This window comes from Gekko japonicus, unplaced genomic scaffold (assembly GCF_001447785.1).
Source record: "Gekko japonicus isolate JY-2015 unplaced genomic scaffold, Gekko_japonicus_V1.1 scaffold10, whole genome shotgun sequence".
Taxonomy (NCBI): domain Eukaryota; kingdom Metazoa; phylum Chordata; class Lepidosauria; order Squamata; family Gekkonidae; genus Gekko; species Gekko japonicus.
In genome coordinates, this window is record NW_015167526.1 from 3,629,625 (window position 1) to 3,648,187 (window position 18,563).

Sequence of the window (18,563 nt, forward strand, 5' to 3'; positions counted from 1 at the left end):
CCGGAATATCAAATGATGAAACGTTTTAAACCATTATTCTCTCAGGAGAAAAGAACATCAGTGTTGAAAAGCCAAGCAGCCCCAGGTAAGTTTGTCAGGAAATAGTGCATTTTCTCACCAACATACTGTTTTGACAGTGAACGTGACTGTAGGATTTTCTGTGATTTGAGAGGGGGAAGGTAAAATATTTTCCATCAGATTCCTGTTCAGGATGAGACAAAACATGCTGATCAGAAAGAGCAAGGAAATCAGAGAACTCACTGCTTTTTTAAAACATGAAAATCAATTCAATGTTACTTACGTTGTGTGCTGTATAAGACCATTTTGAAGTTTCTATCAGGATCCATATTAAGGCTCCTGAAAGAAAAGGGAAGAACTCCTTAGGCATCAAAGAAATAAAGCAGTTTCACCCTTCTTCACTCTTTCTCACATTTTTGTTCGGTACTTTAAAAAAAAGGGACATCATGCTACGCTGTTTGTTGTTGTTCAGTTGCACAGTCGAGTCTGACTCCTCGCGACCCCATGGACCACATCACGCCAGGCCCTCCTGTCTTCCGCCGTCCTCCAGAGTTTGCTCAATTGCATGTTCATTGCCTCGATGACACTGTCTAACCATCTCATCCTCTGTCGTCCCCTTCTTCTGTTACCTTCAATCTTTCCCAGCCTCAGGGTCTTCTCCAGTGAGTGCTCCCTTCTCATTGGGTGGTCAAAGTCTTTGAGCTTCAGCTTCAGTATCTGGCCTTCCAGGGAACAGTCAGGGTTGATTTCTTTTAGGATTGACTGATTCAATCTCTGAGCAGTCCAAGGGACATCACACTATGCTACCAAATCCTGTTCTATAAACTACTGCACGCAGCAGTGCTGCCTTAGGGAGCGGTGACGCAGGGGATTTTTCCCTGCTTAACAATAATATCTGAACTGCCAAGCTTTGGCAGTTCTAGCCCCATGCTGGTGTGAGCAACCAAGCCTTGTCCTAGCTCATCGTCTACCCAGCGATTCGAAAGCTTCGGTGAGTAGATAAATTGGGGACCACCCGTAAGGGGGTGGGGCACACCCCTCCCTCCCTTCGGGAAGGTGTTAGCTGCCGAGGCAACTTCTGAGGCGTGGCGACTGGAAAGACGAAAGAGCTGTGTCGGCTTCCCTGCAGTGAAGCGAGTCGGCCAGGCAGTGGCAGTGTGTGGCTGCACAACATCAAGAAGCCAGACGTCATCAGCCAGCCGGCAAGATGCCCTAGGAACACGACCTTGATAGCCCGCAGATGAAGCCTGGCTAGCTGCAATGTGTGTGTAGTTAATGCTGTATGTTTGTCTTCCCTATCCCCACAAATATTGTTAGTCCAACTGTCTCAAGAGTAACTGTAAATCGCTCTGAGCCCGCAGGTATGTGGGAAAGAGCGATCAATAAATCGAAAGCATCATCATCATCATCATCATCATCATCATTATTATTATAACATTTATTCTAATTTCTATCACTTGAAGTTAAGAAAAAATAGAAGCTGACACCAGAAAAACAATTTTATGGTCAAGTATGTTTGCATATTAAGTTAGATTCAGGTCCGGTAGCCGTGTTGGTCTGAAGCAGCAGAACAAAGTTTGAGTCCAGTGGGCACCTTGAAGAACATCAAAGTTTAATTCTGGGTATAAGGTTTCTTCTGCATGCGTACAAAAGTTTATACCTTGAGTAAAACTTTGTTGGTCTTCAAGGTACCACTGGACTCAAACTTTGTTCTGGAAATTGTGTCAACATTGAAACCACTGAACTCTCCAGTATTATCATATTTATTGTGGATGAGTTAAACTAATAAAACAAATAAAATTAGTTATATTTAAGGATTAAATATATCCTTTGAAGTATCTGTATATGTCTACAAGTACACACAAGTGTAGTCTTTGCACTACACATTCCGAACAAGTAAAACTTTGTCTCAAAAAGCGTTTCTCTCATTTGGTTAGAAAAAGTCCAAAGGCAAAAAGACACAAAACAAACCATTTCCCTCGAGATGTCTCTATTTTTTTTGCCCCCAGGCATTCATATCTCTACTTTACAGAAACCATTCTCCAATTTCCAGTCTGAAATTTCCACTAAGGAAGGCCGAGCGCCGAAGAATAGATTCTTCTGAACTATGGTGCTGGAGAAGACTCTTGAGAGTCCCTTGGACTGCAAGGAGATCAAATCAGTCAATCCTAAAATGAGTGCACAATTGCACTCATATCACACGCTAGCAAGGTCATGCTCAAGATCCTACAAGCTAGGCTTCAACAGTACGTGGATAGAGAACTACCAGAAGTACAAGCTGGGTTCCGAAGAGGTAGAGGAACTAGAGATCAAATTGCCAACATTCGCTGGATTATGGAGAAAGCAAGAGAGTACCAGAAAAAGATCTACTTCTGCTTCATTGACTATGCCAAAGCCTTTGACTGTGTGGATCACAACAAACTATGGCAGGTCCTTAAAGAGATGGGAGTACCAGACCACCTCACTTGTCTCTTGAGAAACCTGTATAAGGGCCAAGAAGCGACAGTTAGAACCGGATATGGAACAACTGATTGGTTCAGCATAGGAAAAGGAGTACGACAAGGATGTATATTGTCACCTTGCTTATTTAATATATATGCAGAGTACATCATGCGAAATGCTGGCCTGGATGAATTACAAGCGGGAATTAAGATTGCTGGGGAAAAGATCAACAACCTCAGATATGCAGACGATACCACTCTAATGGCAGAAAGTGAAGAGGACCTAAGGAGCCTCTTGCTCAGAATAAAAGAGGAGAGCGCAAAAGTGGGCTTGAAGCTCAACATCAAAAAAACTAAGATCATGGCATCCGGCCCCATCACTCCTTGGCAAATAGAAGGGGAAGCTGTGGAAGTAGTGACAGACTTCACGTTCCTGGGATCCCAGATCACCGCAGACTGTGACTGCAGCCATGAAATTAAAAGACGCCTGCTCCTTGGGAGGAAAGCGATGGCGAACCTAAACAGCATGATAAAAAGTAGAGACATCACCCTGCCAACAAAAGTCCGCATGGTCAAAGCAATGGTATTCCCAGTAGTCATGTATGGCTGCGAGAGCTGGACTATAAGGAAGGCCGAGCGCCGAAGAATAGATTCTTTTGAACTATGGTGCTGGAGAAGACTCTTGAGAGTCCCTTGGACTGCAAGAAGAAAACAACAACAAAAAGAAATCAACCCTGACTGTTCCCTGGAAGGCCAGATAATGAAACTGAAACTCAAAGACTTTGGCCACCCAATGGGAAGGGAGCACTCCCTGGAGGAGAAGACCCTGATGCTGGGAAAGATTGAAGGTCAAAGAAGACGGGGACGGCAAAGGCTGCCCCTGCTTATAACAAAATTGCCTGGACTGAGAGATTTTGCCCTTGTAACAGTGGTGAGATAAGAGGTTTATAAGATTATATAAGATAAGAGGTTTATAAGGTGAGGTTTATAAGATTATATGGGAAAGAGCAGGTAGAGAAAGAGGTACTTTTCTCCCTTTCTCACAATACAAGAACTCGTGGGCACTCAATGAAATTGCTGAGCGGTCGGGTTAGGACGGATAAAAGGAAGTACTTCTTCACCCAAAGAGTGATTAACACTTGGAATTCACTGCAACAAGAAGTGGTGACGGCTACAAGCATGGATGGCTTCAAAAGGGGATTAGATATGCATATGGAGCAGAGGTCCATCAGTAGCTCTTAGCCACAAGGTACAGATAGGGACTCTGGGATTTCGTGTTTTTTTTGGTGCTTGGGGGGGGGGGGTCAACAGTGGGAGGGCTTCTAATGTCCTGGCCCCACTGGTGGACCTCCTGATGGCACCTGGTATTTCTGGCCACTGTGTGACACAGAGTGTTGACTGGATGGGCCTTTGGCCTGATCCAACATTGGCATCTCTTATGTTCTTATCAGTCAATGGCACATGCCCTTCTTCATTGTTCTTTCTACAATGAAATCCGTACTGCCCTTATCTCCCTGTTACTTGAGCTCTGTCCTGACACCTCCGACTCTGGGATCATTAACATACTTCTCTCAGATGTGAGTATAGAGATCACCCGGAAAGTTGCTAAATTCTATTCCCAAGCGATTAAATTGTGCTCTATGGATATTTCCCAACAATGTGGAAGATAGGAGCTGATCAGTGTTCCCTCTAAGCTGAGTTAGTGTGAGCCAGCTCACAGTTTTTTAGCCTCCAGCTCACACATTTTTGTTCTAGCCCAGGAAGGATGGCTCCAGTGTAAACTAATTTATGCAGTAGCCAAATTTTTGCTCACAAGACTCCACAACTTAGAGGGAGCATTGTAGCTGATTGTATTCTATATCTATATTTTTATCTAGTTAGGTTAGAAATTGCTGTATTGGTATTAGTTTTAATTACTTTTATACACTTTTATATTTGTATACCTTAATTTTTACATTTTACCAGGCCATGGTCATTCTTCTTCTTACTAATTTGTATTCTGGTCATGGACCGTAAATAAAGTAAAGTATAGTAGACCCTGGCTGACCCTGCTTAGCTTCTGAGATCAGGTCAGGCCGTCCTGCTTGTACACTCTCCAAAATCCAGTCATTATTTCGCCATCACACTTGGCTTTATCTCCGACTGTTTTCTGTTTTGTTCCCGGCATTCCACTTGCAGCCAAGTTCACATCATACCTCCCATCACAAGACTTGTTTCAGTTTGCACACTATATTAGGCCCAATTCTTCCACAGGGAGTATGAACCTTGGTCTCAGTGGCATTCGCAACACACAGAGAAATACTAACCTGCTAGTTCAGCAAACGGTTCGGGCTTTTCTTCGAAGAATTTTGCTGGGTGCTTCAGGAAGTGATGTTCCAGGACTAGCATTCTCTTTTGAGGATCTTGAGTTATCTAAGAAGTAGCACACACTTGTAAGAACCTCAGCAAACTTTGGGTGACTGTAAGAACAATTCCACTGAGAAAAATGCCTAAAAAACCCATATTCTGTCTCAGGAGTGGCAAGGTATAGATGGAACATTATGTCTGGGGCAGGGATGCTCTGTATTCTTGGTGTTTGGGGGGCAACAGTGGGAGGGCATTTGGGGTTCTGGCTCTGCTGGTGGACCTCCTGATGGCACCTGATATTTTTGGCCACTGTGTGACACAGAGTGTTGGCCTGAATGGGCCATTGGCCTGATCCAACATGGCTTCTCTTATGTTCTTATGTCTGGAGCAGTGATACTCTGACTTCTTGGTGCTTGGGGGGCAACAGTGGGAGGGGGGCTTCTGGAGTTCTGGCCCCTCGGGTGGACCTCCTGATGGCCCCTGGGTTTTGGCCACTGTGTGGCGCAGACTGTTGGACTGGATGGGCCACTGGCCTGATCCAACATGGCTTCTCTTAGGTTCTTAAGTTAACACCCTTCACTGTTTTCAGCAATTCAAGATTATTTAAATCTTAGCTGTCCCCCCCACCCCCCCCCCCCTCGCGCAAAGAAGAAGAGAGGAGGAGGAGGAGATTGGATTTATACCCCACCCTTCACTTGGAGTCTCAGAGCGGCTTACAAACTCCTTTCCCCTCCCCTCCCCACAACAGACACCCTGACACAAACTGCTCTTTTTCAAGAACAGATGTGCCAGAACTACAGCTTGCCCAAGGTCATCCAGCAGCTGCAAGTGGAGGAGTGGGGAATCAAGCCCATTTCTCCCAGATTAGAGTCCGCGCACTTAACCACGACACCAAACTGGCAAAAGAAATTACAAACCTGCTTAGTGTTTTCATCAATCAGGTCGAAAAAGGCTCTGACGGTAGCCAAGATCAACTCTTTACACCTATTTGAGAAGCGCAAGGGGGGGAATCCTTTAGAAAAATGTAACAAATCAGTAAAAACCCAAAACACTAGAAGGAAAGTAGAAGAATGGCGGGCCAGTTGTTGTGTGTCCCCGCCCCCCACAACTGGATGAGGATGCTTACCAAACTATGGAAAGGTGGTCCGTTGAAGCCCAGACTCGAGGAACTTCTGAGCTCTGTTTAAGAAAGAATAATTATGCTTTTTTCATATATATATTTTTTTAATCCATTGCTACTAGAAACACAAGCCGGAGGGAAATATGCGGCTAAAATCCAATGCACAGGCTGCTTAAAATTTCAGTAGCGGAGATTTATTTTATTTACTTTATTTATATCCCAACTTCTTCCCCAGTGGGGACCCAAAGAGGCTTACATTGTTCTTCTCTCCTCCGTTTCATCCTCACAACACCCCTGCGAGGTAGGCTAAGCTGAGAGAGTGTGACTGGACCAAAGTCACCCAGCAAGATCCCACCGCAAAGTGTGGATTCAAACCCGGGTTTCCCAAGTCCCAGTCCACACTGGCTCTCACTGCAGGACGACAATACGTTCTGTTTTTGGAAATGTTCCGATTAAAAAATGGTTTTGACAGGTGGCATGGTAAGTTGCTGTTTAAGAAGTTTGTGGGGACGTTTGTGCAACAGCGTTGGAGTCCTTTGGATCTCAGGTATTAGGATTTCTCAATTCCTGCTTGATTATTTGGCCTCAGAATCCAAACCTAGGAAGGTCTGCAAGAAACATGGGGGGGGGGGGGGCGACCAGCATGCACAGAGTTTTTCGGAAAACCGATTGGATCCAAAAATAAAATAAGAAGTTCCTCTTCAAAAGTAAATCTGTTTAGCCCTAGATTAAGTGGAAAATTCGTTTTCATCCAAGGATCATACAGGCAAAGACTGCACAAAGTTAGGCTTCCGGTGACTTAACGAGCCATATATCACAGCCTTGATGGGTGATTTTACATAATATACACTTTGGGGAAAGAGGATCTTTGAGAGAAATATTCATAAATAGTCAAAAGGAAGACACATTATGCATCTAATCCATAGAGATTCCGGGGTCCCCTTTAAACAACTGGTAAAGAAAGTCACCAGCTTCCAATGGCAGTGAGATTTCACAACTGACAGTTTATTGTTAACAATAAGCTTATTATTAACCTGCCCACAAGACAGAAGACCAGTCTGGAATAGGTTTCAGATTAAATTATGGATGCCATCTGGAGATTAAAATCTGCAGATCAGTTTTTCCTAATTTGATCATCTGTATTTTTTGTATGTTTATAACCTGCTGTAAGTCACCCAGAGCTCTGTGTACTCATAAGTACATAAGAGAAGCCAATGTTGGATCAGGCCAATGGCCCATCCAGTCCAACACTCTGTGTCACACAGTGGCCAAAAATACCAGGTGCCCTCAGGAGGTCCAGCAGTGGGGCCAGGACACTAGGAGCCCTCCCACTGTTGCCCCCCCCAAGCACCAAGAAGACAGAGCATCACTTGCCCCAAACTGAGAGTTCCTATCTATACCTTGTGGTTAATAGCCACTGATGGACCTCTGCTCCATATGCTTATCTAATTCCCTCTTGAAGCCGTTCATGCTTGTAGCCCCCGCCACCTCCTGTGGCAGTGAATTCCATGTGTTAATCACTCTTTGGGTGAAGAAGGACTTCCTTTTATCTGTTCTAACCTAACTATTCAGCAATTTCATTGAGTGCTCACGAGTTCTTGTATTGTGAGAATACCTGCTCTATCCCACGGATAATCTTGTAAACCTCGATCATTTCACCCCTCAGCCGTCGTTTCTCCAAGCTAAAGAGCCCCAAGCGCTTTAACCTTTCTTCATAGGGAAAGTGTTCCAAGCCTTTTGTCATTCTAGATGCCCTTTTCTGCACTTTTTCCAATGCTATAATATCCTTTTTGAGGTGTGGTGACCAGAACTGTACACAGTACTCCAAATGAGGTTGCATCATTGATTTATACAGGGGCATTATGATACTCGGGAGATTCAGAAATTCAATAAAATATTAATCATCATCATCAGTAATCATCAGCATACCAAGTTGTACAAGAGTTCTATGGGCCACACATGGCACAAAGATGCCCATCCCCAGAACTTGTACATAATTCCAGAAATAACTTTTGAAAACAGTTATTTACCACAACAGACAAGGCACTGTCTTGTCGGCTTGATCTGGGCAACAAAGCCAGTCCTGAACGGACTTGATAATCTCGAAATCCTCCCGCCACGGAGAGCGTGGTTAGATTCGCTCTGTCCTGAGCCTTGAGATTCCAGTGATGGTTCACAGCTGTGTAAAAATCTTTAAAATAATTTCATATCAGAGGTTAGTTTAGCACATTTCTAAAGACAGAGAGAGAGTCAGGAAACATCTGCCATTTTTATTTCTATGCTCTTGTGAACTAACAAAACACAGAGGCAAAGGACATGAGCTGTCAACTGGGAGATGAATCTCAGTATGCCACAAAATTACTAGAGGAATTTAGACAAGTCATTTGCTTTCACTCTCTATTTGCATTTTGAGGATTTGTTTATTGGCCCCCTTTTTTGTTCCCAAGCAGTTTACAACATCGTTCTGTCAGTTCTACCTAACCACCACCCTGTGAGACAGGTTAGGCTGAGAGAAGAGTGACTAGAAACTTCCATGGCAAAATAGGGATTCAAACCCAGGTCCTTATCTGATGCTCTAATTGCTACAACAAACACATGGGAAACACGACAAGGTTGAGTAAACGTGGAAAAGCACCGTGTTAAAACAAAACACACAATTCTGATATGCTACTATGCCTTCATATATTTGTTAAAATCATATACTTAAATATACGATAAAGACCCTTGTGTATCTTATTATAGTACATCGATAACAAAAACCTAAAGAACAATATATCTCTTGTAGAAATGTCCACAGCTACAGAGATGAATATGCAGACAGGATTCAATGCTGTAGACTATCTTGCTTTCTGATGATGCAGCAGTCGTCAATGCCAATACTGCAGGCTGTTTTGCTTTCTGAAAAGAGATTCAGCAAGCATCAAAGCAACACACCTCCCAGGCAAAAGTAGCATGTTGTTTGACTTGTGCATCGTAGCCCTGTGAGTTTCGGATGAGTGCAGCAAGCGAGCTCTTTCCCCCCCTGGTTTCTATGTGAAGTATATTGTGTTATATTGTATTTGTAATTCGGTTCCAGGAAAAATAATTTGCCTGAAGAAAAAGTTCTCGAAACACACAACTTTTGCCTGGGAGGCGTGTTGCTTCGATGCTTGCTTCGATGCTCTTTTTCGAAAGCGAAACAGCCTACAGTATTGGCATTGACAACTGCTGCATCATCAGAAAGCAAGATAGTCTACAGCATGAATAATAATTTTGGCCAACTCAGCAGGCCTGCTGTAAGGATTACAAGTCAGGGTGTGTCCAGCAAGCCATGAGAGGAGTTTTGATCATGGACTGGAATCTTTTGGCCTTTTCGCTGTACCCCCCTGAAACCAGCCCATCTGGTTCAGGGATATCCCCAAGAGCTGAGAAACTTCTGTAGGCAGAAAGGGAATTGGCAAAATTGTGCCCCCACCCAGGGTGCCAGGTCCCCCACTGGCCAGGGGGGTAGGGTTGCCAGATCCAGGCTGGAGAACTCCTGGAGATTTGGGGGTGGAGCCTGGGGAGGACAGGAGTAGTAGTAGTATCTGGTTTTTATACCCCACTCTTCACTGCATGAAGGAGACTCAGAGCGGCTTACAATGGCCTTCCCTTCCTCTCCCCACAACAGACACCCTGTGAGGTTGGTGGGACTGAGAGAGCTCTGAGAGGGCTGTGACTGACCCAAGGTAGAAGAAGAAGAGAAGAAGAGATTGGATTTATACCCCGGCCTTCACTACCCAGAGGTGTCTCAGAGCGGTTTACAAACTCCTCTCCCTTCCCCTCCCCACAACAGACACCCTGTGAGGTAGGTGGGGCTGAGAGAACTCTGACAGAACCTGCTCTTTTTCAAGGACAGCTGTGCCAGAGCTTGTGACTGACCCAAGGTCACATCAGCAGGTGCAAGTGGAGGAGTGGGGAATCAAACCCGGTTCTCCCAGATTAGAGTCCGCACACTTAACCACAACACCCAGCTGGCTTCATGTGCAGGAGTAGGGAAATCAAACCCGGTTCTCCGGATTAGAGTCTGCCACTCTTCTTAACCACAGGGACCTCAGTGGGGTACAAGGCCACGGAGTCGACTCTCCAAAGCATCCCTTTTCTTCAGAAGAACTGATCTCTGTAGTCTGGAGATGAGCTGTAATTCTGGGGGGTCCCCAGGCCTCACACAGCACTGGCATCCCTAGCCCCCCACCAGCAGAAGGGCACCTCTGCCTCCAGCACGACCTATACAATGTAATGTCAATGACAGTAATAGACCTTTCTACCCCACAGGGCAGGCCAGCATCATAAATAAATGGTTGGGACCAGACCAACGTTTTTGTGAATACAAGGGCTTCAGCCCACAGAGTACAATTTTTCTTTCTCCCCCAGTTTGGTGCAGTGATTAGGAGCATGGACTCTAATCTGAGAGAACCAGGTTTGATTCCCCACTCCTCCATATGCAACTGCTGGTGTGACCTTGGGTCAGTCACAACTTCTCTCAGAGCTGTTGTCTCAAGAGCAGTCCTCTTTCACTGAGTGCCCACGAGTCCTCGAAAGAGCTCTCTCAGCCCCACCTACCTGTCTGTTGTGGGGAGAGGGCAGGAAAGAGACCGTAAACCACTATGAGACTCCTTCGGTAGTGAAGGGATAAATCCAATCTCCTCCTCTTCTACTGTGGCAGCTCTAAATGACCCCCGAAATCCTGTTCCTGGGGGTCACCTTCAGAGGACATTTTGGGCTGCCACAGGAGGTGGGAAAACGGCACTCCACATCCCAAAGTCCCTGCCTGGATCCAAGCCTATTGCTGGAAGTTTTATGTATTTCTTTAAAACAACTATTAGTCATCTTTCTTCCGAAGAAGGAGAAGGAGATTGGATTTATACCCTGCCCTTCACTCAGAGTCTCAGAGTGGCTTACAAACTCCTTTCCCTTCCCCTCCCCACAACAGAGAACTCAGGGTGGCTTTCATGATAAATAAAACACGTTAGCGGTCTTGCATAAAAATATGTAAAACCAAATTTTTTTAAAATCACAGTTTAGGATTGTTTTAATCAAATGAGGTCCTACATGAAGCATTTGTCAAGGACTGTTTAAAAAAACAACCACCTACAAGTAATTTTATTACACTTTGATATTCCGGTGACATTCAGAAACGTCCTTCTGGTGTCCCAGTTCTTCCGTCAAAACAAAGGCAGAGCAGCAAGGGGCTTAAGAGTACCCACGTTCTTGAACACGGCCCAAGGAAACAGCCCCATTAATGATTTCCACAGCATACTACCTGCTTTAAGACTGACAGTTTGAGGTACTCCTAAACTACGGAATCCTGGGGCCCACAATCTGTCTGGTTTCTGGCTAGATTTTAAAAAAATATTTTTTATGCCACCTTTCCACCCAGTCAGGGTCCCCAAGGCAGCGCACATGAAAAATGTTAAAAGGTTTGAACAGGGGATCCTAGAGGATTCCTCCCCCCACCCCTTTCTGGGCAGAGAACAGGGGTCACTGGGGGTGGGGGGTATTTGTGAATTTCCTGCATTGCGCAGGGGGTTGGACTAGATGACCTTGGATGACCCTTCCAACACTATGACCCTACGATTAACTAAAAACATTAAAAATGATAAAATAATTCAACTAAAACACCTGGACGGGAAGGAGGGCCAATAACTGTTATCAGGGGTAGGCCAAACAAAACAAAACAAAAGTCTTCACTTGCTGGCAGAAGACACCGATAGGGGGAGACACACAAATCGCCCTGGGGAGGGAGTTCCAACGTTTCGGTGCCACCACCAAGAAAGCCCTTTCTCAGGTTCCTGCCCATGTAGCCACAGATGGTGGGGGCAACCAAAGCAGGGCTTCCAGAGATGACCAGAAGTATATACATTTGTCACGAAGCTCATTTTTGATGGCTTCTGGCACAGTGCCCCACCCTAATGTAAAAACATGGCACGTAAACACCATTTCCTAAAATGAAATTAGCACCAAAACGGCTTAAATCCCCCACCACAGTTTAATAAAAACACTTTTTAAAAACAAACTCAGTCTAATAATCTGGCAGTGACTTCTTTTCTCCTTGCAGATTAAGATCTCGCAGGCGTTAATTCACACCTTAAAATATGGTCAAGGCTCTTCGCCGGCCGCTGTCCTAGAAAAATGTCCAGCGACAGGTACAGAAATAACCTGCCACCTCTTAAGAAGGTGAAGTTCCAGAAGCAGCTAATACCACCCCCCACGTGGCTACGTGGGCTGAGCCACCTTCCTAAGCCATTCCGGACACAACGCAGGAGTCTACATTTTATCCTACAGAGCACTGAAAAGATTGGCCCCTGCCTAGCTTAACCACATGCCTTGGTCTCCTCAGCCTGGGAACCAAACAATTATGAGTGTCCTCTGAACGAAACCACATTTTCTCTGTGTTCAAAAAACACCAGGGTCATCTAGCCCAACCCTTGCCCAACACAGGAACTCCAACTATAATATCCACAACAAGAGGGTATCCAATCAATGCTTAAAAACTTCCAACGAAGGAGGAGGAGGAGGAGGAGGAGGAGATTGGATTTATACCCCGCTCTTCACTCGCAGTCTTAGAGCGGCTTACAAACTCCTTTCCCTCCCCCTCCCCACAACAGACACCCTGTGAGGTCGGTGGGGCTGAGAGAGCTCTGAAAGAACTGCCCTTTCAAGGACAGCTCTTGTCAGAACTACGGCTTGCCCAAGGTAATCCAGCAGCTGCAAGTGGAGGATGGGGAATCAAACCCGGTTCTCCCAGAGGGTAGGAGGAGGAGGAGGAAGAAGAAGAGGAGGAGAAGAAGAAGAGGAGATTGGATTTACACCCCACCCTTCACTACCTGAGGGAGTCTCAGAGCAGCTTACAAACTCCTTTCCCTTCCCCTCCCCACAACAGACACCCTGTGAGGTAGGCGGGGCTGAGAGAGCTGTGACAAAAACTGCCCTTTCAAGGACAGCTCTTGTCAGAACTATGGCTTGCCCAAAGTAATCCAGCAGCTGAAAGTGGAGGAGTGGGGAATCAAACCTGGTTCTCCCAGATTAGAGTCCGCGCACTTCACCGCTACACCAAATATTCCAACACTTAATATTTTCCAGGGGAAGCGTCAAAAGGTACTGCTTGAATTGTCACTGAAATGTATTTAAAGAGCTAATTCAGGAATTATTTTAATTAACTGGTACCCTTTTTTGACACATGTTTATGAGTTCTTAGGATAGGGATAGAAATTCAAGGTCCCATTTCCGTAGTGATCCATTTCTAAGCCCAGAAAATCCTGCAAAAGTTTAGCCAAACTCAACAGTATATACATTTTTCAAAATAACTTTGTTCAAAATGAAAAGAGCCGCCCCCAAGAGAAAACTTACCAGTCAGATATTGGTCTAAAGGCATCACAGGTGCGATATGAGGCGTGGCTTGAGTAACAAGGACATTGATGAGCTCCGCCTTGAAGTTTTTAAGAGTCAGAAGTGCTCGGGCAACCAGACCGCCCATGGAGTGGCCCACAATGGCAACACTGGACGGCGCAGAGCCTTGGCCCTTCAAGGAAAAGGACGGCAAGAATATTATATGCAAAATATTGGAAACAAATGGAAGCACCAAAGAAGCAAGAATATGTGAATAAATTGTTGGTGACGGCTGAAAATGATAAACTGTCATAGTTGATGAGAGGGACAACAGACCCAACATTTCAAAAGACGTGGAAAAAACTGTATGATTGGTACAATATAAATACATAGTTTAAAGTAATGAAATTTTTGGTACTATTAATCTCTTTTAGTTAAATAGAAACTATGATAAAAAGATAAGAGTATACAGAAACTTAAGCAAATTTATAGAAACTCTTTAAATATGGTAATAGAGTTATAAGAAAATATACTGATCTCGTTGTATGTTTTATGTGTGTAAGTGGATGTTTGTTATGTTGTATGTTGGTTTGTTGGTGTATAATATGGAAAATAATAAAAGTGCACCTAATGGGTACTTAAAAAAAAGAGGAAAAGGACATGACATCACGCGGAGAAAATGGATGGAACCGCACAGTCTCTCCTATGTTGCAGTCTGATGCACGTTCTTTTCTGACCAGAAGAACGTTCTTGCAGTCAGAAAGACCAAGGCTGCCTCTTTCAGGAGAGTTGCTTAAAAAGTCATACAGAAATCAACCAGATTGATCTTATTTATTTATTTATTTCCAGGTCAGGTGACCTTTTGGAGAAAAAGGGGTAAACAAATCCCTGGGACTGACATACCTTAAGGACCGCCTTCTCCCATCTCATAGAATCACAGAATCCTAGAGTTGGAAGGGAACTCCAGGGTCATCTAGGCCAACCCCCTGCACAAGGCAGAAGATTCACAAATACCTCCCCCCTCCACACACACCCAGTGACCCCCACTCCACGCCCAGAAGATGACTAACCTACCTGCCCAGTGCCCACTCTAGTCACCTCCAGAGGCCCTGCTTCGGTTGCCCCGCCCTCTGAGCCTAGATGGGTGGCAATCTGAGAAAGGGCCTTCTCTGTTGTGGCACCAAAACGCTGGAACTCCTTCCCTCGGGAGAGTCCTCCGTCTCCCTCTGTTGGTGTCTTCTGTCAGTGGGTGTTTCATTTGGCACGCCCCCCCCCCAACTAACAGTTATTGGCCTGCCTCTAGTACTGTTGGTTATGTGTTTTTATTGAATTGTTTTCTAATTTTAAATACTGTTTTTGGTTGTTCTAATGTTCAGGTGCACCAACTTTGGGCCCCTGATCTGTTGGAAAGGTGGAACATCATGGCTGGGGCAGTGACGCTCTGTATTCTTGGTTTCTGGAGTTCTGGCCCTGCTGGTGGACCTCTGTATTCTTGGCTTCTGGAGTTCTGGCCCTGCTGGTGGACCTCCTGATGGCCCCTGGGTTTTAGCCATTGTGTGACACAGAATGTTGGACTGGATGGGCCATTGGCCTGATCCAACATGGCTTCTCTTATGTTCTCATGTCTGGGGCAGTGACGCTCTGTCTTCTTGGTGCTTGGGGGACCACAGCGGGAGGGCTTCTGGAGTTCTGGCCCTGCTGGTGGACCTCCTGGTGGCCCCTGGGTTTTAGCCATTGTGTGACACAGAGTGTTGGACTGGATGGGCCATTGGTCTGATCCAACATGGCTTCTCTTATGTCTGGGGCAGTGACACTCTGTCTTCTTGGTGCTTGGGGGGCCACAGTGGGAGGGCTTCTGGAGTTCTGGCCCTGCTGGTGGACCTCCTGTGTGACACGGAGTGTTGGACTGGACAGGTCGTTGTCCTGATTCAACGTGACTTCTCTTATGCTCTTATATCTGGGGCAGTGATATTCTGCCTACTTGCTGCTTGGGGGACAGCAGTGGGAGGGCTTCTGGAGTTCTGGCCCTGCAGGTGGATCTCCTGATGGCCCCTGGGTTTTGGCCACTGTGTGACACAGAGTGTGGGACTGGATGGGTCACTGGCCTGACCCAACATGGCTTCTCTTATGTTCCTAAGGTATATGTTTTAAATAAAGTATGAACCACGCCTATCCAAATCAAACATGACAATGGAAGACACAACGTCTCCAGATGTAAAGGTTAGCCTATGTTAGAAATTCTGCGGCAGAAACATGAGACACGAATGTCTGAAGGGGCAAATCCACAAGTTCATGGAAAAGAAGATCTACGCTGTTTAAAAAAAGGTGTACTACAATCATGTCCAGTGTTCCCTCTAAGCTGAGTTAGTGTGAGCCGGCACACAGTTTTTTAGCCTCCAGCTCCCACATTTTCATCTCACCTCAGGAAGGGATGGCTCCAGAGCAAACTAATTTACGCAGCAGCCAAACAGGCTCACTCACAACTTTAACGCCAGGAGCTCACCAAGTAGATTTCTTGCTCACAAAACTCCACAGCTTAGAGGGAACATTGATCATGTCCCCCCCCCAAAGATTTATTTTAAAATGTTAATTATTCTACTGTTAAATGAAAAGCATCAGAAAACGCAGCATTCTTTGCTTTGCACCTCAATCATATGAGAAATAGCTAGAAAACCTAAAATAATTTTTTAAAAGTCCTATCTGTGTTGCCTTTGGTCACAGGATGGTCACACAAGACTCACTGGAAAAAACAATCATGCTAGGAAAAGGAGAAGGCAGCAGGAAGGAGAAAAGTTGGATTTATACCCCGCCTTTCATTCGCAGTCTCAGACTGGCTTACAATCCCCTTCCCTTCCCCACAACAGACACCCTGTGAGGTAGGTGGGGCTGAGAGAGCTCTGACAGAAACTGCTCTTGAGAGAACGGCTCTGAGAGAACTGTGACTGACCCAAGGTCACCCAGCTGGGTTCATGTGAAGGAGTGGGGAATCAAACCCGGTTCTCCCAGATTAGAGTCCGCCACTCTTAAACACTACACTGAACTGGGAAAGAGGAAGATCCAATATGAGAGGGGGTGACTCCATCAAGGAAGCCGGGGCCCTCAGTTTGCAGGACCTGAGCGAGGCTGTGAACGACAAGACATTTTGGAAGTCTTTAATTCGCAAGAGCGCCGTAAGTCTGAAGCAACTGGACGGCACTTAACACACAGAGAGAGAGACACACACACACACATCTATATTGCATTAACTCTTACCTTATACAATTTAAGAATTACTTTGATACACTCGTGCACAAATCTGGTCTGCCTCTGCAGACTTCCCCCATAGAGGGCCACAAGCTCCTCGTTGAAGTTAACGCTGAAGACATCAAAATGGTGCTTGAAATCGAGGTCTTCTGCCTTCCTGAGTGCAATCGACCCAAGAGAACGTACTGACAGGGGAGAAGAAACTAGTTAGTTATTAGGAAGAAGAGGAGGAGGAGAGGAGATTGGATTTATGCCCCGCCCTTCACTTGGAGTCTCAGAGCAGCTTACAAACTCCTTTCCCTTCCCCTCCCCACAACAGACACCCTGTGAGGGAGGTGAGGCTGAGAGAGCTCTTTCGAGAACTGTCCTTGAGAGAACAGCTCTCAGAGAACTATGGCTTGCCCAAGGTCATCCAGCAGCTGCAAGTGGAGGAGTGGGGAATCAAACCCGGTTCTCTCAAATTGGAGTCTGCACACTTAACCACTGCACCAAAGAGCTTCCTAGAAATCTCCAGGAATGCGAGCCACCGCCACCCTGCCCGATTTAGGAAGAAAAATACACAAGAACTTAAAACGGAGGGTATACCAAACTCTGTGTGGTTTGATGTCACCAAACGCCAGGTTGCGGTAATCCGTGTTTAAGATGCACAAATCAATCGTGGCTTGAAAACAAGCGGTGTTGTCGTCGCCAGGCCTCTGGCTGCAGCACTTGGAAAGGACTGGCATATGTCAACAGAATGCTAAATGGTTTGTTAAAAAGCGTTCGCCCGCCATAGAAATCAACGCTCCCCTCACATACTTTCCTGGCCCGTTTCTTCCCGCTCTCCCGTTTTACTTGTAGTGATGCCTGTTCCCATGGAGACTGGGAGAGACAGGGATAGAGGCTCTCGTCAAAGGGGTTACATCTAAAAGGCTTCTGGGCTGATGAGAGGGATAATGGAGGACCGCTCTCCCACATCAGAAGGAAAGAACCTCTTGGAAGAGGAAGGCCACCCTACCCCCCAAGCTGCTTAGGCATCACAAGAGTAAAAAAACCACAGGAAAGAAACACATGCTCCTAGATTATGCTGCTAAAAATTATAAAAAGAGATGCGCTCTTTAAATGTATAGAGAAATGGGGATAAGGCCACAATACAAGGAGTGAAGACTCAGGAGAGCCAGTTTGGTGAAGTGGTTAGGAGCGCGGACTCCAACCTGGGAGAACCGGGTTTGAGACCCTACTCCTCCACTTGCAGCTGCTGGTGTGACCTTGGGTCAGTCACAAGTTCTTTCAGAGCTGATCTCTCAAGGGCAGTTCTCAGTCACAGCTCTCTCGGCCCCACCTACCTCACTGGCTGTCTGTTGTGGGGAGGGCAGGGGAGGGAAAGGAGATTGTAAGCTGCTCTGAGACTCCTTCGGGTAGTGAAGGGTGGGGTATAGAGATGTAAAATTTCCGGAAATTTTGAAGCTCGGGAAAAAACCCGTTTTTCCCCCCTGTTTTTTTTCGGGGGGAAACGGAAATTTTCGGAAACATTGAAAAAAATGCTACATTAGCATTTCGTTTGTCTTTTCTAGATTGAAAGTCATTCTGTTACTTTAGGAACATAAAATATGACTATGGACATTTTTACCTGACATGAAATTATCACAACTAGCATATTAAAAATATAGTGTATCAAAACAATTATTACAAACAGAATACCCACCCACATGCAAAAACAAAACTGAAACCTTTTTATTTTCTTCTGACAATCGCACCTCCTAAAGGAAGAAATGCATCTTGTTCTTGCATTGGAGAGTTCAGTTTGTAACCTAGGACTTGCTTGTCCTCAGTGCACAGAAATTAGATCAATCTGATATATATATATACTAGTAAGGAAAGCCCGTCGTGGCGGTAGACGACGGGCCCTAGATAGGAAGGAAGGGCGAGTGGAAGGGAGGAATGGAGAAGAGGAGGTAGAGAGAGAGAGACAGAGGTAGATAGGGGGGAAAGAGAGAAAAGGGGTGGAGACAGAGTGGGGTTAGTGGTAGTAATTTGGAAAGAAAGGAAGGGAGAAAGGAAGGAAGGAA

At 45.5% G+C, this 18,563-nt stretch overlaps 1 protein-coding gene across 1 annotated transcript in view; it reads right to left on the reverse strand.

Moving 5' to 3' along the window:
- Positions 1-18,563, reverse strand: part of PGAP1 (post-GPI attachment to proteins 1) — a 77,569-nt gene that overhangs the window by 36,188 nt on the left and 22,818 nt on the right. Inside the window, exons 3-10 of the mRNA XM_015413220.1 lie at positions 16,525-16,700; positions 13,294-13,465; positions 7,956-8,116; positions 5,932-5,984; positions 5,723-5,789; positions 4,766-4,871; positions 302-357; positions 119-202 (exon numbers count right to left, since the gene is read on the reverse strand). Of these exons, the coding sequence (XP_015268706.1) occupies positions 119-202; positions 302-357; positions 4,766-4,871; positions 5,723-5,789; positions 5,932-5,984; positions 7,956-8,116; positions 13,294-13,465; positions 16,525-16,700 (875 nt within the window). The remainder of the gene's footprint in view (positions 1-118; positions 203-301; positions 358-4,765; positions 4,872-5,722; positions 5,790-5,931; positions 5,985-7,955; positions 8,117-13,293; positions 13,466-16,524; positions 16,701-18,563) is intronic.